This window comes from Calypte anna, chromosome 6 (assembly GCF_003957555.1).
Source record: "Calypte anna isolate BGI_N300 chromosome 6, bCalAnn1_v1.p, whole genome shotgun sequence".
Taxonomy (NCBI): domain Eukaryota; kingdom Metazoa; phylum Chordata; class Aves; order Apodiformes; family Trochilidae; genus Calypte; species Calypte anna.
Window position 1 is genome coordinate 12,960,748 of NC_044252.1, and position 23,384 is coordinate 12,984,131.

General features: G+C 46.5%; 1 protein-coding gene across 1 annotated transcript in view; it reads right to left on the minus strand.

Annotated features, from left to right (window-relative positions):
- Nucleotides 1-23,384, minus strand: part of CDH23 (cadherin related 23) — a 195,255-nt gene that overhangs the window by 161,540 nt on the left and 10,331 nt on the right. Inside the window, exon 3 of the mRNA XM_030453320.1 lies at nucleotides 18,563-18,640. Within this exon, the coding sequence (XP_030309180.1) occupies nucleotides 18,563-18,640 (78 nt within the window). The remainder of the gene's footprint in view (nucleotides 1-18,562; nucleotides 18,641-23,384) is intronic.

The window sequence follows — 23,384 nt, forward strand, 5'->3', positions numbered from 1 at the left end:
ACACCAGCTTGGGCTGTTTAACAACAAAAACAGAACAGAGGGAAATGCATGGGGCCCATAGGGCTGATTACTCTAACACATTGATAAAAGCCAAGCTCCTTCAGCAGAAGTTGAGCAGAACTCCAGCCTAGAGATGAAATTAAATGCATTTCCAACGACAAGAACTCTCCCACTCATTCCTGCAAGCTCCTAGCAGCCGTAACACAACATGCAGCATCTTCTTCTCACGATCTACAGCCCTGTGCAGCAAGCCCACCCAAAGAAAAAGGAAAAGTCAAGCCTAAACTGGAAGCAGAGGCAGTCCAGCTGTACTTGCAACACACGGTACACCCCAGAGCACAGCAAGAATGATATTTGTTGAAGCCTGGAAGGATTTCACAGGGCCATTACCTCACATTGAACGTCACAGATGTCTAAACGTGGCCAGGAGGACAATGAGAGAGAAATAAAGAGGCTGTTTATTGCAAAAGGAAACTTTGGAATGGAGCAAGGCAGTCGTTGGTGGGAACACAAGGCAGAGCACACAAACACACATCTGTAAACTTGTTCCTGAGTTAATATACCCACGAGTGTTTTTCCTTTTCCTATGGAAGAGTATTCTTCTGCAGAAAAACATCTGGAGATCTGATACAGCTGGACCATTATCCCGAGTGACTAAAGCATTCAATTAATTTATCTTTTCTCATTTGTGAGTTGTCTGCAAATAGACTTGGGTTTGCAGGAATTTTTGTTATTCTAATATATTCAGCGAATTGTTTATTAAAAACGTATTTCAGACAAAGGATTTCTTGCTAAATGTTACAATAACTGTTGCTCTGAGTGTTGGCAGCTTCCTGCTTGCACCTTGTAAATGGTCACTGTGGTCAGGTGGGAATGTCTTTTCATCTTGATGGAATGCAAAGTACCTCCAGAAAGAGCACCTGCACAAAAGCACCCTCACACCAACACAGAGCATCCATCCTGCCTAAATTTCCCTAAAAACACAAAAGAACTTGCACAGAAATTATCATAAAGAGAACAATAACAGAATTAAAACCAGAATTAATGACTTAATGCAAAAGACCAGTGAGAACATCTCTTAATAGCCACCACAATACCTTGCAAGCATCCGCAGGGTTCCTTATTCAGGATCCTGTATGTCCAGGTCTGTTTTATCTCAAAACTCCAGAGAATTATTGCTGCAAGAATTTAATCACAGCAGCAAGAGAACATGGGGTGAGAAAGGAAGCAGTGAAGAGCTATTTCCAATGCTGATGTAATCCCTCAGGCATACAAGTCCAGGCTCCTTCTTGCCTGTGTACCACAAATTGTAGCCTCTGCAGTACATGTGACATCTCAGAAATCACAAATCCTCCTGCAAGAGCATTTTTTCAGTCTTCTACACTATGTTGTTTCAAGGCAGTTGTCTCCTTTGCCACCACCAAGCTTTGCTGCAGAGCTTGCTGCATTTTGGCAGACGGTCAGAGGCACTCAACACCCTAGGTAAGCCTTATTGTTTAAGAGCAAGACAATTCTTATGTTTAGGAGAAGTGAAATAGGTTTTTCATGATGTTTGTTACCAAACTAAGAAGGTAGAGAAGTAAACCATAGAATCATAGAATCAACTGGGTTGGAAGGGACCTCTAAGACCATCAAGTCCAACCCTTGATCCACTACCACTGCAGTTACCAGACCATGGCACTGAGTGCCACATTCATTCTCTTCTTAAAAACCTCCAGGGACAGAGAATCCACCACCTCCCTGGGCAGCCCATTCCAATGCCTGATCACCCTCTCCATAAAGAAATTCTTTCTAATGTCCAACCTAAACCTCCCCTGGCACAACTTGAGACCGTGCTCTCTTGTCTTGCTGAGAGTTGCCTGGGAAAAGAGACCAACCCCCCCCGGCTCCAACCTCCTTTCAGGGAGTTGTAGAGAGTGATGAGGTCTCCCCTGAGCCTCCTCTTCTCCAGGCTGAACAACCCCAGCTCCCTCAGCCTCATCTCATAGGACTTGTGCTTCAGTCCCTTCACCATCCTAGTTGTGATGTGGTGCAGGGAAGCAGCAATGCTTGCAGAACCCCCCTGTTGCAAACCTAAAGCTAGATGAGTGGCAGATGAACAGCAGCAGGCAGGACCCTGTCCCAGAGGAGCCAACAGAGCCTCCACCTGGTTCCAGCAGGTTCATCCACCACTTATTTTCACAAGCTGCCATTTCCCTATAGCATGACAACCACCTGAGGGACAGGGACAGGACCAGAGAGATGAGCCTAAGAGAAATCAAGTGGAAGACCTTGTATTCCTGATCCTTGACCCTACGGTGCTGCCATGTTCAACAGTGGACTTCCCAAGAGTCCCCCACGTCACCATGATCCGTGGTGATCCAAGTCACCATGTTTGTCACCCCAGCAGGATCTCCAGCACATATCAACCTGGGACACTCCCCTTGGTCACGGTGACCTGCAGTCACAGCTGCAAGGGGTGGCTGAGGCCCTGCACCATTCCTTTGGTGTCCATACCAGGCTACACTCAAAAAAACCTCCCTTAGTCACATGGGGAAAATAAATAACCTTTTAAAATCCAAACTGAAAAGGAAACTCCATGCTAAATCCCAGCTGGTGGGTTGTTTGAAAACAAAAAAGAAAGTAACCACTGAGGTTTCACAGGCTGTTCTAAAAGTGAAAATCTATGAAAAATGATCCAATAAGCCAGAGTTTCATGCTTTTTTTTCTTTTGACTGCTCAAAGTAAAATTTTTCAAAGTATCTCTTTCTGCTGAAGCTCTGACTGAAGGAGAAAATCAGGACCTGTTCTGGAAGTCATACCTGCTCAGAGCACCATTCCCATGAGGAAGAGCTGGGTCTAAACTTCTCCTCAGAGTGCAATGGAAGCATGGACAGGGCAGCTCTGGACCAAGGGTTTTAATCAGGGAAACCCATTCAAGAGAGCTGAACCTTTCCTGTGCTATTTTACCACTTCTTCAACGAAGAAAATCCACTCCTGCTCTCTGAAAAGATTGCTAACTGCAAAGCCATGGCCAGGTATGTGGTCCTACAAGGGTCTCTCAAACCTTAATGCATCAGACCTGAAAAGAGGAGCAATCCTGCAGCTCTGGAAATGTTGCCCCAGTTTTTGGCAGGTGCTGTCACATCTCCATGGTGTGAGACACAGGTAAAAACTTCAAAAAAGAAAAAACTCCCCTAAAGCAAGCATGCCACAGGCACATGGAGCACTTTATCTGTGGTGCTTAGCATTTTCTTACCATCACAACAAGGAATGCAATCCTTGTTAAAGGACAACAGTTCTTCCTCTCCCTCTCTTTTGTTTGTCCTTTATTCCAGCCCTTGTCCTTGGGAGGATACTGAGAGCACCCTGGCCTAGGTCACTCCCCAGATTTCCTCAGATTTGGGCTAAGATTGTATCTGCCACTATTAAAGAGTGCAAATAAACCTTATTAACCAAGAGTGAATGAGAAAGGAATAAGGGAAGGATTTTCATAGTACCCAAAGTGCAAGACATTCATAACTAACTTAATACCTGTATCAAAAGAGAGATTTTGAGTGTATTTTAAATCCAGACTGACTTTTTTTTTTCTTTTTTCCCCATGGAAAAAGATAAGCATGCTCCTGGGCTTCCTTCAGCCACCCTGCCTGCAGCAGCAGCTTTCCAAGATGCCTCCAAGATAACTGATGAGTTGGCATGTTGTTTTTGAGAGCAACTCACATGCCTTGCCATCATACAGGATGACAGACCTTGGGAATCTGGTATTAATGCTGGAGATTTATCGTCAAATCTGTCACGGTTGGGGAAGCTTTCCCCCCCAAGAACTACTCTGCCTGGAGGTCACTTTTTCAGGGCAATAACTGCAAAGAAACCTTGGCCCTCAGCAAAAGGCACACGGGGGATGGGAATAGTCACCAGCAAATGTGATCAGCCCATAGATTTCCCAGTGCACCCACAGATCCTACACATTCCTACAGGGAAACACTGAACCTACCATCTGACCCCACACAACAACTCTCACCTGCTCACAGGCAGTAAAGATGAGAGGTTTGCAAAAAACATCTATTCCCTCCAGTGCTTCCTTTTCAAGGATCAGGAATCCATTGCCACCTTTGATGAATGAGTTTCCATCTCCCTATGCACAAATACCATCACAGAGTTCATGGATGCTGATGTTTGCTTATATTTCACTGTCAACAACACACAATTATTTTTGTAGCACAACTGCAACTTCAAGAGCCAACAGGCATCACAAAAATTGGGGTAGACCTTGAAAATACACCTGCATCTCACACAGTAACAAAAAAACCCCATGTGTTTGTCATCCAAAGGCAGTGGAGTCACACCAAGTAATCTTCCTGCAATGGGATTTCCCTCTAAAGATTTCCCAGACATTCCTCTGGTGCTGAAAACAGACCAATGAGCTGTGGGTCTTTTTGCTCAAGACAGGGTTAATGAGGGGAGAAATTATGCATATTTATTGTATTCAGTTTGTCACATTTGTGACCAACACTGCACCGCTGGGCTGGTGTGATGGTGGGAGGTTTCAAAGAAGGGGGAAAACCCAAAAAAGTCCTGGGGTTGAAACAACAGAAGAATATATTACTGACCACTGCTTCACAGATGAGAGCTGAGTCTGCTAACGGTCAGCAAACTTAGCTAAGAAAATGTAAATAGGGAGTTTTCTCTGCCCTTCAAAAGTTTGTGTTCTGCCAACTTCCCAAGTAGAGCTTGGATCTGAGCAGCCACTGGGTTTGCTCTGACCAAAGGAAATACTGGAGAGCACATGCCTCTGGGTAGATCACTGTAAAAGCGTAAAGGACCTATATATACAACTTATTTTGCACAAGTAGATGGCCACAAAGCTCAGGGTCCATCACCAGAACTGCATCACTGAGGAATGAGCTACCTTCTGCTCTCTCCCTTCCTTATTCTTCTTCCTTTCTAACTTTTTGGAACACAGGCACTGCCTGTGGTGTCAAAATCTCCACAAAGAAGGTAAAGAGAACTACAGGAAAGCCTACAGGCTGATGTTTTAAGGCATTTGGAACTTACTTATCCACAAAATTGCCCTTTTCCTTATCGGAGAGCAGAGCACCAGGGACAAAAAGGGGAGCACTGATCCCATCATTTCTGAGCACACTGAGGACATAGATATGAAACCCATTCACAGCCTTCCTGCTGCTGCATTTTTTCCCCCACCACGGCTGATGGCAGCCCTGGAAGAAGCAGGTGAGGAACAATCCCTAAGCTTGGCCATTTGCAGGCTTTCGAGCACCTAAATGCAAAACACCTGAAGGGAGCTACCACAGGATGGGTGGAACAGCAGCTCAAACAAATCAAACAAACGAGACCAAGCCAGGGTTAGTTGTGGAGTCAGACATGGGCTTGCAGCAAAACCAGCTTGGTGGGCTAGCAGAGACAAAGCCCACCATGCATATGGACAAGAGCCAGGACCATAAGCAGCTCCCACTTGAACCTCATGGGATGCTCTGAAAAGGCACTCTTGGAGAGACAGTTTCCAAGAGCAGCTCTTCTCTGAACATCACTTCCCTAGATGAGTTTCCCAGGATATTTCCCAAACCTTTTCATAGGGCTCCTAACATCCCAAACAGGAGGACAGCAGTTAGGAAAGCTGTCTTGGGCAAGGCAGAAGCTCTCCTGTCCTTCAAGTGCACATCAAGATGGGTTGATGGTGCACAAGTTGCTCATCCCTTGGCCAGCACAATGGATCAGTTCTGACTAGAAAGGCTCCCTCAGGGCAATGTGGATAAGACCAATGGCTCACTTACTTAGTCTATTTTGGCCACCCCTAATAACAAACTGCCCAAGAGCAGACCACACACTTCTCTAGCGTATTCTTACCTAAAACAATAATCTCTGAAGTGTCCTTAGTCTCTAGTTTGCTTAGAAAACACATTATAAAACCTGAGCCATTTTGGAAGGCTACAGTGGATAATGTACTTTTCTTCCTTTGCCTTAACCCTCAGAACAAGTTTACATGATGCTAAGAGGGATAATTCCAAAGCAGAAATTCACTTCGTATTAACACGGTTGGCGATGCCCATGGAAAACTCCTTCCCACGACTTGTGCAGGACACCCAAACTGGAAACTTCAGTCCCTGCAAACATGCTTGTCCCTTGCAATGCTTGCCCAGCTTGTCACAAGCTCAAGGACCTGCAGCAATACTCCAACAGAAAGGAACACAGACAAGGGAGTCCAAAGGCTGTAAGGAAGGGTGACAGCTGAGCTGCTTCATCACTTTGTGTTTTCCAGGCTGTCTTGTCTGCCCTGGCATACAGCAGCCATGGGGATAAAAGGTATGGAAGAGAACAGGGATAAAACATACAGTAAAGGCTTTGGAAATCAAGAATTTCAAGAGCAGATGCACTTTACTACAACTTCCCCTTTCATGATCAACAGCCCTGAAATTTCCCAAACTTTCCCCTGTAAATAATTTTTTTTTTTCCCTGGGTGGCTGAGCCAAGCTGTGGAGCCCCTCTGGCAGTGTCCCAGGCAGCCAGGGGCTCCCCTGCCTGCCTCCCCTCCACCAGCTGGGCCATGCCATGGTATCCAGGCCTCTCTGTCTCACTTCATCACTTGCTCACCTGATCTTTCCTTTCAGATTGGACCAGACAACACCTGCTGCACAGCACATCCTCCCCCTACACCTGCTTCCCTACCTCCCCAGAGCATCTCCCCCCCCCAAGAAAGGAAAGGGAAGCACCACCCACATGCCTGTGTCCCTGCAGATGGCAAAGCCACCCAGGTGACAAAAGTGCACTTGGCCAAGAGAAAAAAGGAAGGCAGAGAGGAGGCAGATTTGCAGGCTCTGATCCCCCGAGCCTGACTCCCTCCTCTCCCTTATTATGGATGAGGTAAATTATCTGTGACACTCATTAGCTGCAGATCCTAATTAGTGAAAATTAATATTGGTTTTGATAGAAGTGTTGGCTGAAACTCTCCTAGGCAGAGGCATTATTGACCTTGTTATCCCGTTAAACAGCAAGTTACATCACAGAAACTACTTTTCCCAGAGTAGACAGACTGCAGCCATCCCACACCCTCCACCCTTTACAGAGTTGACCCCAGTCCGTGACAGAGCACCCACAGTCCCACTGGCACCTTCACCTATCCCTGGGAGCATCCCAAGCCCCATCCCTGCCAGCAGCTCTTTCCCACAACCAGCATTTTTTCCACTGTAAGACAACAGCTTTTTGAACAATTTTCTCCCCTTTGGCCAGGCAAAAGTAGATGATGCAAACCCACACCCAGTTCTTAGGGTCATAATAATCTCTCTCTGGACCAGTACCAGCTATGCCCCTCTGCCAGTGGATATTACTCTTCCTGACTGGTCTTTGGCAGAGGTGGTCCCTAGCCCCCATGTCTCATCCCATCACCCTCCCCTCTGGCCTGTGTAACTCCAGACTCACAAGAGATCTTGCTTGCCACCACCTCTGCTCACAGTTCAAAACAGTAAATACATGAGAACAGCTACAATGCCAAGGCAATTACTATTTAATAAGGAAAGAAATGGGAGGAGCATCCCTTGACCTCAGGCATACTTGCCCTTGAGGACTGGGAATCTGATGGTAGCCAACTAGCAAAGTAACAGGCACCACGAAACCAAAAAAAAGAAACATTTGCCACCAAAGTTATATATAAAAAAACCCCACACTGTATTATAATTCACACATTAATAATAATAAAGATGTCAAACTGCCAGATAGGAAATTAATCTCATTCAGAGCACAATTAAAAATGCCATTATCCAACCACCTGGGGCCACTTCCACTTTTACCACATGGTGGGTTTAACAGACAATGGGGATGAGACCAGGAGTAGTGAAGCAGCTCACCCAGCCAAGTCCATTGACACCTACCCAAAGCAACACCCCTGGCACCCTCCAAGCCAGGCAGCCAAATACCAATGGGGTTTCTTCCTCAAAAGGGGATGCAGGCAAATCTGTGCTGGCAGAGATTTCTCTTTTTTTTGCTTTTTTTTTTTTTTGGGGGGTGTGTGTGTGTGTGTGTGTGAATATTCCTTTATTTCTAGGATCAATGTCCCAATGGAAGTTGCCCCTCTGCCCACCTGTGTGATGCCACTGGATACAGGATACACACAGGACAAACCAGAACCATCTGCAGTATCACTGGTGCCTGGGGTGAGCTTATATTTTTAGAAGGAAGAAAAAAAGCATTGGAAATCAACATCTCCAGCCGATTCCAGTTGATTTTACAGCAGGACACCTACCAAGCATGATGCTTTTGGCTTTTGATATGAACTAATGAGTGTTTGATGAGCAGCAAACAGACCTTGAGCCTTTTTCCTCCCAAGACTGCTGCTGGTTAGGAAGCCAAGGCCAGAAAAGCTGGGCACTCATTGCTGAGGGCAAAGCCACAATCAGCAAATTCTGGCCCTGATGGAAGGGGAAAAATTTTCCGTAGAAAGCAGCCCTCTCCTGATCATGCTAGAAAGGTCTGAATTGCTGAGGACAAGGCAGAAAGTGATTTATGCTCCAGACTGAACAGCAGCCTTCAGTCTCTCAAAACTCAATTTGTTTGGAAATTCAGTAGGTAACCTGTCAAGGGAGGAGGGCAAAGCTGCTGCAAAGGGGTTTTACCCACAGACGTGTCTTACAAATGACCACCAAAGATGTCTGGCCACATCAGCCCAAACACTGCCCTGCCACTGCCTGAGGGATGCTAAATCTAGGAGAGGTCACTGACAGGATGTGTAGAAACATCTTCTCAGGAAAACATTCCAGTTCTCCAAGTGCCAGGAATTTTTTAACATTTTATGGAGAAAGCTCAGCAAGAGCATACAGACATTAATTGCTGTGGGCCAAGCCAGCCTTCCCCACCTCAACATACATTCAAAACATCCAGCTCCCACACACCTTGGCAGCCAGGCAAGATAGTCCAGGCTGCTGTGATATTTAGGACCATGCATGTGTGCTACTGCCATGCTTTTTCAGTCTTGGCTAAGAAATCAACATTTTAGATTTAGTCATAAAGGATAAGGTTAAAATAAAAAATAGCCAAGGACTGTCCTGAAAGCAGGAAATGCTGCACCAAGGGCTCCAAAAAAGCTAAGAACAAGATTGGACATGGAATCACAAGGCTGAGGACTCGTTCAGTTCAGCAACTTCCCAAGCCAATAGCATACTTCTGAGCAAAATGGAAAGAATCTGGATTTTTCCAATAACAAATAAAAGTGCAGATCAACTCTCCACACCTTGCGAACTTGCTCTGCACCACAGCCAGAATATATTGCATCTTCTTCCTTAAGGTGTGAAGCTAAAGAAAAAACACTCCAAGCTTCCAATTTAAAATCCTCTCCTAGAAAACACCTTTTCTACCTGCCAGAAACATCTGCAAAGCATTCCAGCACCCTCTGGGCTCCTCTGGCTCTTGCTGTCTGGGTTGCCTAAACTTGGAGGATCCTGCCACTTTTTACAGTTCCTGCAAGAGCATCCTGTCACAGCATCATGATACCATCTTGGAAATTTATTTTTTTTTTCCCCCTTTCCCTCGCTGGGATGGAGCTTTAATTGGTGACTATTCCAATCCACCCTGCCAAAGCACATGGGTAATGGCTTCTGGCTGATGTGCTTTCCACAGTCTGTCACTCCCAGCTCTGTACCTGATGGGACTGGAGACAGCATCCTCAGGACTGCAACAATTTTTCCAAAACAAAGAGCAACTTGCAGAAACCAGGGAAATTTTTTGATTTTTTTTTTTCTCCCCCATCCTTTATACCACTAGGAACGCTAATTCAGAGAGGGTGGAAGGATGGTGCGTTCTCCTTGTTCCCTTTTACTTCCCTGCCTTCCCCTCCCACCATGCAGAGTTTTATATCAGTGCTCTTTTGTATAGAAATATTGTTTTATCTGGTAGGATGTATTTAATTTGATGTGGCTGCCATAGGAGGAAAGGTGTGTTTCATGAGTCAAGATTTTCTGCAGTGCCTTTCCTTATTTTACAGTCTTCTGCCATACCCATTTCTTCCCCTCTATTTCCCAAAATCATTAGTAACAACCATTAATCTCCACCTGTGTGAGTGCTCCTTGCTTCTCCCCATACCCTGAATTATTAGTCCCTCTTGGACTTTCTACATTTTAAAGTCTTTTTCCTCTCCTACTTTCAAATTAACTGCTTGAAACTGAAAAGTGGAAGGAGTAAGACCCAAAGCCCTGGCACTGTTTGTGGAAGGGCATTATGCTCTATAATATGATCTCTTGCATCCAACCTAATAATCAATTAGAAAGAAGAAAGAAAGAGGTTCCTCTGTACTGAGGTACCAAATCACCCTCCTAATTGCTCACACGCCAGAAGACAGCCCGCACTATACAAAGCTGGAGCCCAGACAGAGCAGGCATTTGACAAACCCATGCAGATGAGCCGAATAAAATTGAGTTACTAACCATTAAATGTCAAGTGTTTGAAATCTTTCACCCTCATGGAAAGAGCAATATTAATAAATCTTTGAGATGGAGCGTACAGAGCTTATTCACTCTTCTGACCACTGCCACAAATGGAACAGATGTTTTCATTGAGTTGTCCAACAACGCTGTCTCTGCCTTTCAACCTCCCCCCTGAGTGGTTACATAGTTAATTCAAAAGCCATCAATGTACTGAAGCAGTTTGACAGAAGGAACCAATTTATTAACTCCCCCTGCCAATCAAGCACACAAAGCCACTCACAGGCAGAGAGGTGCATTAGCACGTGTGCTACGTGGGCAATAAAGCTGGTTTAAAAGCCAGGAGAAAGATTCGTGTTAACAGCCAGGTGACCACCCTTCATGATCTGAGGTCCCCAGAATCACAGAAACCAGAATAAAACAAGCTTTCCAAGAGTCCACCCTGCCATCTGAACAAGGGATGCTCACTGGATGCTCACTCCCAACAGGGGGAGGTTTATTCTGCAATCTCATCGCCGCAGCATGGACATAAGTTTCCAGGAGGGCTCTCTTCCCCCTCCTTATTTTCATTTGGGAAGAGGGTGGTCTTCCATGATGAGGACTAGATAAGCAAATTTCACATTTTAACTGCTCAGGTGATTTTGAGGCAGGTGGCAAGACCTTTTTTTATCTTCTCTGTGCTTTCTTTTACAGAATTGAACACCGGGAAGAAACAGTGGCAAAGTGAGGGAGGGGAGAGGGCTGGGCAGGGCAGCAAATAGGTTGAATTTTTTAAAGACAAAGCAATACTTCTATGGTGACCAGTTACAGAAAGTTAAATTAAGAGATGAGTTATTCACAAGAGTAGGACTGTGAGATGGGGAAAATGAATGACTGAGGCTCTGGGTTGGGGACCTTCTGCAGCAGCACAGGAAAGTGCCTCACGTTGTTTCCCACCTCACCTCAGGAGCTGGATGCAAACCTCTGCAGAATGTCATTGATAGACTTCAAACCCTGCAAGCAGCTGGCTGCCAGCCCATTCTGAAACTATCTATATTGAAATATTCCCCAAAATATCAAATTCCTGAACTGGCAAAATGCACCAGGACATAAATCAGTGTTTGCAACTCTAGCTTTTTTTCTAAGAAGTCCCAGTGAGAGACTCAAAGTTAAAACACAGCTCACCATCCCCACCAAAAATAAAAATTGTGAATCTATGCATATGCAAGTATTTCCTTACAGTAGAGGGAAACAGTCTTGGCCCATAAAACATTGCCTTAGAATATTAATACCTCCATAGAGATATGTATATATAAATTTAGCTTCCTAATGTGAATATACACAAACATGCATATATACTTTTCCCTCTGCCTTGTATTTTTTGCTTTACCAAGCTTAACCCCTGTTGTTACCCCTTCTCTACATCAGGCTTGTCATCCCATGCTAATGCCCCCACCCAGCCAGCAAAAATACCCCTCTTTAATGGAGCTAGGACAATACAGACATCCAAGCCTGGACACTCCAAAGTAACAAGGAGTTCAATATCGAGCCCACAAATGAAGTTCCTAGAGATGGTGTCAAGCAGATAATTAATGCTCCAAAGTCATCTCAGAGATAAATATCACCCCCAAACTCATTACCATGAGCACACATCCTTCTCCTTTTTCTTTGAAAGGGCTTAGCCCCCATGCAAGGGCTTACCCAATGCAACAGAGAAGGTGAGATCAAACCTTCACATAGTTTGATGGGGAGGTTACCAAAAGCAAGGTTGCCCCAGCATGTTAATTAGTCCATATTTCAAATATACTTTCTTCCTTCTCCCTCACTCCCTTTCCCCTTCTTAGACATCAGCATTAATGTTGTTGCCTATTAGTAAAGCAGATATGAAAATTTAAGTGATTGATGAAGGGATTAATTTAATGACACAGGGTTAGGGTTTGGGGTGGGGTGGAACTTTGTCTTCTTTTAAGTTTTCTGATGTTGGGAATAACTAATTTTCTACCCTTAAAGTTTTCATTAATGGCTCTCTACTTTCCACCACTCAATATGTAATTTCATCAACAGGCCTTCTAATGACAGGAAAAAAAAACCCAGCTGCTCCTTTGCAGAACACTCAAGAAGCCTGCAAACCCACTTGTAAACAGAAAATAGCCATGAGATGATAATATTGCTTTCAATTAAAGCTGAAGATGAAGGTGATGCTCCAATAGCCTCTCTTTCTAAAGGAGAATATTCCCACCTACTCCCAGAGATGCCCATAATGAAGCTTGCAATGCAGATTTCCTTGATCTCTGTAGCAGAGACCAGCATATTCTTCTGGAATTATCCTTTGTAAAAGACAAAATCAGTTCTGGTAGCTGTACAAACAGACACATACATGTTTCATGCTGGTATCCTACCCTGTGGTCCAAGGCTAAGAAGACCCACTCAGCAGCAAATCAAGGAGCTGAGGACCTACCTGTGTTGGCCAACTCACATTTAGCCTGCTAGATAAGCAACAAAAAAGACTTTATTGGCTTTTGACTGCTACAAAACCCTTGCCCCCATGTCAGTGATAACACGGTGGGACAGTTGGGATGCTTGCTGCATGGTCCCCAAACTGTTGCCAGCCAAAGATCAGCCTCCTCCACCATGCTGGCCCACTTGTTTTGTTCTGCATTTGCCCTTATTCCTGGGGATTATTTATATCTGCAGCATGCAGGGGTTTCATTTGCAGTTGAAGCTGATCTGAGGCAACACCACAGCAAGGGAGAGCGCTGGAAGCTAAAACACACAAAAATACAGGGATAGTTTTCCTGCTAATTTAAGACATTTGTTGCCAGTGACTTTCCCAAGCTCTCCATCCACTCTACCACCAGTGCCACAACATCTTCCAAAAGCAGCTTCCTACTTGCCTAGAACTGCTAGAACCAGCCTACCCTGCAGGACTCCAAAGGCTCAGGCAGTACCCTGCTTCCCAGTGCACCATGTGTTGCCCTGCTCTTATCAGGGAGTTAACCCCAAGGTTTAAAGCCAACCTCTGTGCTCCTCTGAGTCCTATCTCCTTAGGACCTAATTAGCACCTCATTAACAGTATGCCCACAATGTCTTCCCTCTTGCCAGGATGACTTTTAACCCGAGATATTAAATTTTCTCTTTTTAGCTCTAGTATTTAATTTTGAGCAAAAGAGACACAAGAGAGATATGCCAGAGCAGGACCCACCTTTCCAGCAGTAGCTGGAAGTGAGGAAGGAGGCCACAAGGCACCAAAGGGAAAAGGGTCCCATGCTCAGATGTCCATGGTCCCACCTCCAAAGTTGTCCCCAACAGATGGCCCCCAAGCCTCACGCATGGATATCTGGACCAGATGACTGAAATAGTTTAATCACTCTGAAAGTATGCAGAGACCAGAGCCAGTGCTTTTTTTCTTTACCCTTCCAATGATGGATTAGACAAGGGCCCTGATGGAAGAGCCCAACCATGGCAGATGTCTGCTGCTATGGGATCAAACGAGGAGGGTTTAGCCCATGTTCAATCCCATGCAGATAACCATATCTTCAGCAGCAGCTTGGATGGCCGGGCACACCCTGGGGACCTTACCCGGATGCCAAAGCATCTGGCTGCCCAAGAAAGGATATGGCGGAAGAAGTGATCTCCTTGGAAACTACAGATACAGTGTTCTGAGGATGGCAGCCTGCCCTGCCTGGAGAAGAACAACCCTCTGGGCTGGTATCTTGCCTAGAATGGAGGATCAAGTCAAGTCATCCACAAACAACAGAGGGACATGATGCCTCAGACTCACATGCAGAGACACCAGTGAGCACTCTGCCAGCTAAACACCAAGTTCCTCTTCCAGCCCTCTTATAAATAATGCTCCATCCCAGAAGACCCTGAATGAAACACAAGAGGTGACACACATCAACCTCATTAATCACCACCAGCCAACAAAATCTACTACACTGCAATGGTGTTACACTATCCTTGTCCCCTCTTGGGCTGCACAGCAAAAGCAGTTCCACAGGAAACAGCCAACAGAGCCCATTTTGGTGAAAAGGGTCTCATAAAAAGCAAGTCTAAGCTCTACCACTTAAAAGCTGGTGGAGAAACATCCATATGTTTCAGAGTCCCTTTGCCACTGGGGGTATCCCTAGAAAAAAATCCACTTTCTTCTCACCTCCTCCCACAAGCAGAGGAGGTAATCTGCTCAACACAGATTGCCCTGGAAAGGCTCCAGTGTGCCCTGGGAAAGCACAATGTGATTTCCATGCTGCAGAACGTCAAACCACCCCATCAGAAACCTGTCAGGCAGCAAAATCTCTTCTATTCAGTATTAAGAGCCAGACTGGGATCCTTGAACATCCAAGAGTGGCCAACAGACAGCCAGGTGTCCAAGCACAGCTGCTTCAGCCTGCGAGCTCCATGGCAGATTTTGTGACCCTCTTGTCTTCTGTATTCATCTGAAATTCCTGCAGCATCATTTGGAAGTCATAAGCTTCAAGTCCCCAGACAAGCAAGGGAAAGCCATACCCACCCTGCTCCCCAACCCTGAGTTATTTACAGTGCTATTACCAGCTCAGCAGAAGTTGCACATAGCAAAGGAAGGTGCAAGCAAACCATAAAATTCCCTGTCAGTCATCCCTGTCTTGCTCTTTGGGCACAGCCTGTGTCTTCTGGGAAAGGTATGAGGGGAAGGACCACGGTGACTTTTAGCAGAAAACACAGCCCCATATTTTGCACATACACTCGTGATTTCAGCCCACCCTGTGCACATCTCCACCTCCTCAGCAGGCTCTATATCAGTCCTTCAAACTGAATCCTTGCCTGTGAGCAAAGCATGCAGGACTTGTAGGGCAGCAGGGACACATTGTCCCCAGCCCACCCAGGCAGCCCTGACCCTGACACAGGCGGCCTGAGAACAAAGCCAAGCACATGGTATCAGCCTAGGTGCAACAATTAAAGTGTTTCCCACTCTTTTAAGACAACATTATCACAGTGATGCTGAAATGTTATCACTAGGGTGAAGGGAAACTGGAATTGCACTCATCTTAATGGCCTCTTTTGTCATGTGTTTTGCAAGGCGTTGAGGCATGAAAGCTTTCAGAGAAACTCAGTGAATCCAAGCTCCGTGGTTATAAGGCTAGTTACAGGCTTGACATGATGAATCATCTTCATTTTCCCATTCCTGCCCTGCATACAGCAAATCATTTGCTGGGCAATTAGACCCCAGTTGTTACATTATGCTAAGACGATGTTCTTTGTGCTGCAGGAGGGACCCCAACCAAGAGAAACCAAGAGTACTGCCTGCCCATCTCTTTTTGCTGACAAATCTGGGGCTACAAGTAACCCCACCTACAGCAAACACCACTTCCTTTCACACCTAGTAGGAGACCTCCAGCAGCTCACCTGGCATTTACATCCATGTCACTTGCCCTTAGCATCCAAAAAGCTTAAAATTAACTGAAGTGGCTCTTGGAAGGGTTTTACTTAAGGCAGAGAGCAGCACAATAAAGATGGATGGTCTCTCTCCTGCAAACTCTTCTTCTAAAGGCTGTTAACCAGATTATACTTCTACTTTTGGAGTGTTCTGGGCTCCATCAAAAGAAGCATAACCAGCAGGCCAAGGGAAATAACTCTCCCCCTTTATCCCACTCTTGTGAGGGATACACATATACCACCCCCCCACAATGTCCAGTTCTAGAGTTCCCAACACAAGGACACAGAACCATTGGAGTGACTCCAGAGGAGGCACTGAAGATGATCTCAGAGCTGGAGCAATTCTGCTATGGAGACAGGTTGAGAGAAATGGGGTTGTTCAGCCTGGACAAGAGAAAGCTCTGGAGAGACCTTAGAGCACCTTCCAGTGCCTGAGAGGGCTACAGAAAAGCTGGGGAGGGACTTCTGACAAGGGCATGGAGTGATGGGATGAGGAGGAGCAGTTTTAAACTAGAAGAGGGGAGATTTTCTTTAGGCATTAGAAAGAAATGTCTTTCTTTCCTGTAAGGGTGGTGAGATACTGGTCCATGCTATTCAGAGAAGCTGTGGCTGCAACCTCTCTGGAAGTGTTCAAGGCCAGGTTGCATGGGGCTTGGAGAAACTGGATCTAGTGGGAAGTGTCCCTGCCCATGCTTGGCATTTGGAACTACATTAGGTCTAAGGTCCCTTCCAACCCAAAACATTGAATGTAAAACACACCTTGATCCAGCTACCAGCAGCTGACATGGGCTCTCCCGTGTGCCATCTTGCACATGCCACCCCACCCAATCAGTCCTCATCCCTCCTCCTTTCCAGGCATCTCCCCCCTCTCCTGCAGTTTCTCTCCAGGCCCCTTCAATCACTTTCCTCTTCCTGAGGCTCCAGCCTCCTATTCCCCATGCTTTCCCTCCACTGCCCCCCCTTCCCCTGTGTGCACGTGTTTCCATTACTTCTGGGTGAAATAACTGACTAGAGGGTCAGTCCACCTGAAAATTGCTCTCCTCGGACCTAAATGAAACAGATGGGCATTGATGATGTTTGGGGAGAAATTAATCAGCCTGGACTGGCGGTAGAACCAGCAGCTCCCTCAGCCCAATCTCACCTAATGAATTCCAAGCTCCTTGTCTTAATAGCTCCTGACAAGACTAATTTACTCTTGTAAATGATTAGAGGGGGGAATGATCTCTTAATTGTTGCTTAAGATCCCTCCTGGCATGGCAGCCAGTGAGCTGGGACTGCTGGGTTTGGGGCCAGGCAGGGGGGGCTTGAGGATCTCATGGGGAGGGAGCAGGGGGGGCTTTTCCCTCGATGCCACGGTGATGGGCAATTCTAAACAGACATCTCAAAAGCATCATTTTTTTTCTAAGAAGCACCTCATACAGTTCTGCAACTTACACTGTAGACAGGATGTAAGAAAGGTTTTTCCAGATGATACTTCTTTTAAAATTTTTTTTTTAGTTAATAAGCCTAACTTAGAAAACATCTAGCAACACAAATGCTGTTTGTCAACACTTTCAAGACTGACATTTCCCTCTGATACATCTGGAAGCATAATCCCAGAGTGCCAATATTCTTAAGAGTAAATTTCATTTCTATATGGTGTAATACAAAGTTTAAAAGAAAAAAGAGACACAATAATTCAACCCCCAAAGCAATTCCAAGCACAATTTTACTCTCACAATAGCTCACTGGAAAGCAGACTGTGAGAAATCTTCCCCCATTTTCTGCCAAAATAGAAGTTCAGTACACTTTCCATAAGGTATTTCAAGCTCAAGCACTTCAAGAAGAGTGCACTTGGTGAGGAAACATTTCCATTAAGCTGTTCCCAACCTGCCCTTATACAGGGATTTCTCTGGGGCACATCCAGCACCCAGTGTGTTTGCAGAGGCAATTGAGGGGCAGGGAGCACAAAGACAGCAAAGCAACCAGGTTAGGGAGTGACCTGTAAGGGGTGGGCTGGCTAAAGGTGGCTGTGAAAAATGACATGTGTGCAAGCCAGCAGAGGACAGAAAACGAGGAAAAAAAAATACAGTTAAGTCAGGTCCTTCCTTACATTCGTGCAAGTAAACCTGAACATCACTGCAAGACAGAATCCCCCAGGCCTACTGCTCCAGCTCCAGCAAGCCTTCTCCTGAGGACACATCCCTGTACAGATCTCAGCTACCACTCAGAAACTTCCATGCCTTCTGTCCAAAGCTCTCCACCAAGACTGAGAGTCCTGCCTCCTTGCTCAGACACCACTCCAGATCCCATGGGCTGCAAAAGGTCCAACTCAGGGGACCCCTGAGAAGAGACAGAGGCCTCAGCTAGAAGCTCTTGTTGACCTGAGCATCACCAGAGGAGACTTCTCCAGAGCCTACCAACCCTTGACATCTCCAGTAACAACTAAGGTGTGGCAAAAGCCCTTTTTTATAAGGAGGCTGCTGCTTGGCTTGCATGGTTGAAAGCGGCAGTAGAGGCAAGAAGGTGCCTCTGTAGCCTCCATCCCTGTCACCCTCCTCTCCCAATTGATTCCTCCCACATTAAAAGCCAGTCACAAGCCCTGATTGAAGAGCACAAGTTTAATGGACTGAGAGCCTGGAAAGATGCTGTGAATGACCAGGTCGATTTCTGCATTTACTAAAAAACGATCCCTAGCTAAATAAAGAAAGAAAAATAAGCTAAATCTGTCAATCAAAAGAAAAGCATGTCTTTAATCCTTTTCCATCCCACAGCCACACTGCACTTACCCACAGGAGTATCCTCATTGATCAGCAGGTAGGTGTCAAAGAAGTAGTTTATGAAGTATGGCAGCCGATTGCCCCAACCTGGGAAGAGGACAAAAGCAAGGGGTTATTTCCTTGGCAGGTCACACATGGGCCACCATGGCTGGAGGAGGTTGAGGGCACAGAGAGATGCTCACTTGGCATCATGATGGAAAGAAATGCCCCTGGGATGGGGGCTAACAGTAGGACAGAAAGCATCATGCCAAAACCCATAGAAGATTCTTTCCTCTGCCAACCTTCATTTTAAGTATTTTCTTTTGTGGGGTGGAGGCAGGGGGAAAGAGGAAAGCCAACAGGTCAGGGACCAGAAACATCAATTATTGTTTTAGCACATGATTAATACCTCCACTTTGCTCCCACAGATGAGAGCCTTTCACCTTGTCAGCCACTCCTGCAAAACCCCCTCTCCCATCACCTGATCACCTTTCCCTCTAATCTCCTCCTTTCACCTTTAATAACCAAGCTCACTTCTTTCTACTCCATTTTCTCATAGCTGGAAGTTCCTGAGCCTGCCCACAGATTGGAGCCTCAATTGGGTGACTCTGAGCCAAGCTCAGAGCGCACAGGAAAATGGCAACTAAGCCTCAACCTGAGGGGTTAAAGATTTACCACTCATGAGATACAGGAAAAGAGGTGATGGGAAAAAAACCCAAGAATTTTCTAAGAAGTTTTGGTGCTAGCTGTGCTGCATCTGAGGGACAGGTTTTCCCTTCTGCTCATGCTACACTTTGCCACCTCTCTCATGCACTGTGCTTCAGCATTCCACTCTAAGAATGAATAACCAGACCATATTTCAGCATCCTCTCCATCTGCTGAAGTTCCAGAGGGAGGGAGATGGATGTTCCTGAGACCTTTTGGAGGGTAGTTATGTTCCCAAGACCTTTTGGGCACAGGTCCCAGCTGTGCTCATGCACAAACCTGCTCAGCACCCCTGGGAAACTCACTAAGGTAGTGGGGACATGGGCACAAGATGGAGGAACCTGCCTGGGCTCCTCCAGGGCTCCCTTTGGAACAAGACAAGGATTTTTCAGCACTGCCCTCTTTCCCGAGGCACCAGGTTTGTTAAACACCTCAAGAAGTAGGAAAGCACTGGAGGCAGCATTCTTGCAGAGACACATTTAAATCTCAGCCTCTGGAGTTAAGTATCTGGAAAGAAAATGAGCAGGACTCCAACAAAATGGGTTATTGAGAGCTAATGGCATCTCCAGAGGCTTCAAAGTGTGCTCATACCTGGCTGCTGTGTCAGGGCCAGGAGGCTTTGAAGGGGGCAGATGAAACTAAAATACACCAAACAGCCCTTCCCATGAGGGACTCACTCCTGAAAACCCCTCCATCTCTGAATATATATCTCCATATCACCACTGTCCTAAAAATAAGTTGTGTATTCCAAACCCAGCTGCATCAGGTGCTGGGAGGGATGGAAACCACCAGCCTGTGGGTGTATAGGATCTGTATGTGAAGAGAGGAGGGTGACTGGCATTGGAGAGCTGGGAAAAGCTGAAAGAAGGTCCGAAGGCAGGACTTTGCTTTGGGCTGGATAATGAACAAGGCTGGACTGTCAGCCTTCAGGTGGGAAGGACATGATGGAAGGGGGAGATGGATACAAAGCAGCTGGATGATACAAAAATGTAGGTCAAAAAGATGCATGCTATGATGAATTGAAACCATTCCCATATAAAATAAAACATGCTGTGGATGAGGCTATCATTCCATCAGACCTGTCCCTCCCCACCACTTCAGAGCCCAGAACCTTCTCCCCATCTGACACCTGGCCATCAGGTCTTTGACAGCCTGTGAAACACAAGCCTTCCACACATACATCCTGACACCTAGTCTAAGATCCCATGAGTTTTCTTTCCACATTTAATCCAGGACTGTTAATTTTTTTTGTTGGCTCTGGGCCCATTGGTCCATTCAGCAGAAATTAATTTGGAAATCACAGCCACAATCTGAAAGCAAGATCACATTTTCCCATAGGCATTGCTGTGAACAGGTCATCATCTGCAGCTTCATCTAATGGATCATCAGCTGGATTTCCCTTCTTCTGCAAGACCACACCCTGAGATTTAGGATCACTGTGTCCCTCAACAGGGCTCTTGCCTGTGGTCCTCCAGCAAAGCACGTGGCAGAAAACCATCGCTTCCACCACACACTTGCAACCTTTTACTGCTCCTTCACATTCTGTGGACAGGCTCTGAAGGATAACAATCAATGTTGTTTAGATGTGCTGAGCAATTTTCTTCCCCGTCTTTCCTCCATGCCTGCTCCATGTTATGCCTGTAAAACCTTCTGCTGCTTTGCCCCACTGAGTCAACACTGAGATGCTCAACCACTGCTGATGCCAAAGCATAACCACAGACCCATTCTTCTAGCCAGCATCGCTCTGTCCCTCGTAACCTGGATATGATGAAGGTCTCTGCTCATCTCTGGTGATTGCAGTGGTAGCTGTGTAGACACTACTGCCATGCCAGAGCTCAGCCATCTTCTTCCAGACACCAAGCCCACTCAGGTGTTACCAAGAACATTACAAGTCTTCTGAGAATCACAGACTAGTTTGGGCTGGAAGGGACCTTAAAGATCACTTAGCCCCAACCCCCCTGCCAGGAGCAGCAACACTCCCCACTTGAACAGGTTGCTCCAGGTCCCATCCAACCTGGTCTTGAAGACTTCCAGGGAGGGGGCAGCCACAGCTTTTCTGGGCAACCTGGGCCAGTGTCTCACCAACCTCACAGCAAAGAATTTCTTCCTAATATCTAAACCTCCCCTCTTTCAGTCTGAAACTGTTACCTTTCATCCCATTACTCCATGCCCTTGTCAAAAATCCCTCCCCAGCTTTTCTGAAGCCCTCTCAGGAACCAGAAGGTCACTACTAGGTCTCCCCAGCCCCTTGCCTTCTCTAGGCTGAACAAAATCCATGTCTCTCAGCCTACCTCTCTAGCAGAGGTGGTCTGGTTCTTGGATCATCTTCATGTCCTCCTCTGGACTCACTGCAACAGCTCTGTGTTCTCCTTGTGTTGGGCACCCCAGAACTGGACAGAAAGAGGGGCTCCACCCACATTCTCCATGGGACATGACAGGGCACCCACACACTCCTCTTCCCCAATCCCAGGCACAAGTGTTGTCCTGGAACTTGTGTACAGGGAAACTACCAGGTTTAGGAGAGAGGAGCTGACACGCTGCTGCAACTGCAAGCCCCCAAATCCCCTTTTCCCCATGGGGTTTTTCCAAGGCTTTGCAGCCTGATGTTGCCCATCTGCTGTGTCCAGCCAGGAACCTAGAGCAGGGCCATGCACCCCCAGCTCTGGGACCTGCCACCACGCACACAGGGAGGGCTGAGGGCACAAGTCCCCATCCAGGCAAGAAAACCTCACTGCCCCACCTCCAATGGGACATACTGAACCACTGGTGACAACTGGCAGCTTTGGGGTGGAACAAGTCTGAGGAGACTGAAGCAAAGGACTTGGCTAGATTGTCTTTTCTACTCATTTCTTCTCCCTCCAGAGCAGTGACAGGGCAGCTAACTAGTGAGGCTACACTCAATCCAACACGGCACCAGGGAGAGATTGACTGAGCTTGTCAGTCACAGCTAATGTCATCCACTGACTGCTTAATCAGGCTGCCAATCTGGGCAAACCATCTTGAGGCTTTCATGGGGAGGGGGGAGAAGGAAAAAAAAAAAGCCTTTATTCCAAAGGGCACAAGTGCTATCAAACAGACACACACTCCCTATTGTTTATCAGCAAACACCACACAGGCACATGGCCCCCAGCACCCAGGGGCTTTAGCAACAATCCTGATTTTCATGGGGCTTTGCTATACATTTACTGTACTTACACACCCCAGGGTGCCAAAGCCCAGCCCAAGAGGCATGTTTGCCATACCAGAAGGCTGTTGTCCCAGGTTGGACCCCCTTGTCTCCCCTGCCAGAAGCCCACAAGCCAGGAGAAGACCAAGAGCATCATCCTGGCAAGGCAGAGGCTGGCAGTGGGAGGAAAGCTGACCACAGAGCCTCTGCCTGCCCAGAGCCCTTCCCATCCCTCCAGCTAGAATTAGAAAAGAGGTTTTGTCACTTGGAGAGGAGTGATTTCCTACACAGCATATATTAAAGCCAATTCAGGTAATAATTTTGCTGTTGAAAGCACAGGGGGAGCCCTGCCAGCAATACAGAGAATCAAAGAATGGTTTAAGCTGGAAGGGATGTTAAAGATCATCTCGTTCCAGCCCCCCTGCCATGGGCATGGACACCTCCCACTACACCAGGCTGCTCAAAGCTCATACCTTTGCTACTGAATAGCTAACCAGCTTCTGGGTTATATCCTTGCATTGCTTCTTCTCCCTCTCATTTTCTTTAGGCTTTATTTAGATAAAATGCCTATCACCAGGCCCATCAGCCATCAGTTTTGGCTTTGTGAACTTCATCTGAAAGTTAAGATCTTACTACTGAGATACACCTGGAGCATCTACCACTGCTGGATTCACCAGCATGTTTCTCCCCCTCTTCCAAGAGCCCAGGAAGTGCCACCAGATGCCAGATGTGCAGTTTTACTGACTGCAGGAAAAGTGGCTGCACAGGGGCACAACCTGCATGTTCCCAAAACTGCATGCAATGGAGATGGGTGGTTTGCATAGTTGTACCAACACTGTTCTGCCTTTAAATTTGCATCACAAGACCACAAATATGCAGCAGGAGGCCACAAACACAGCAAATGTTACCCTTTTGCCCTGCAAACATGAGACCCAAGCAGGAAGAGGAGGGGAGAAAGAAGAGCACAGCCCTGGACAGAAA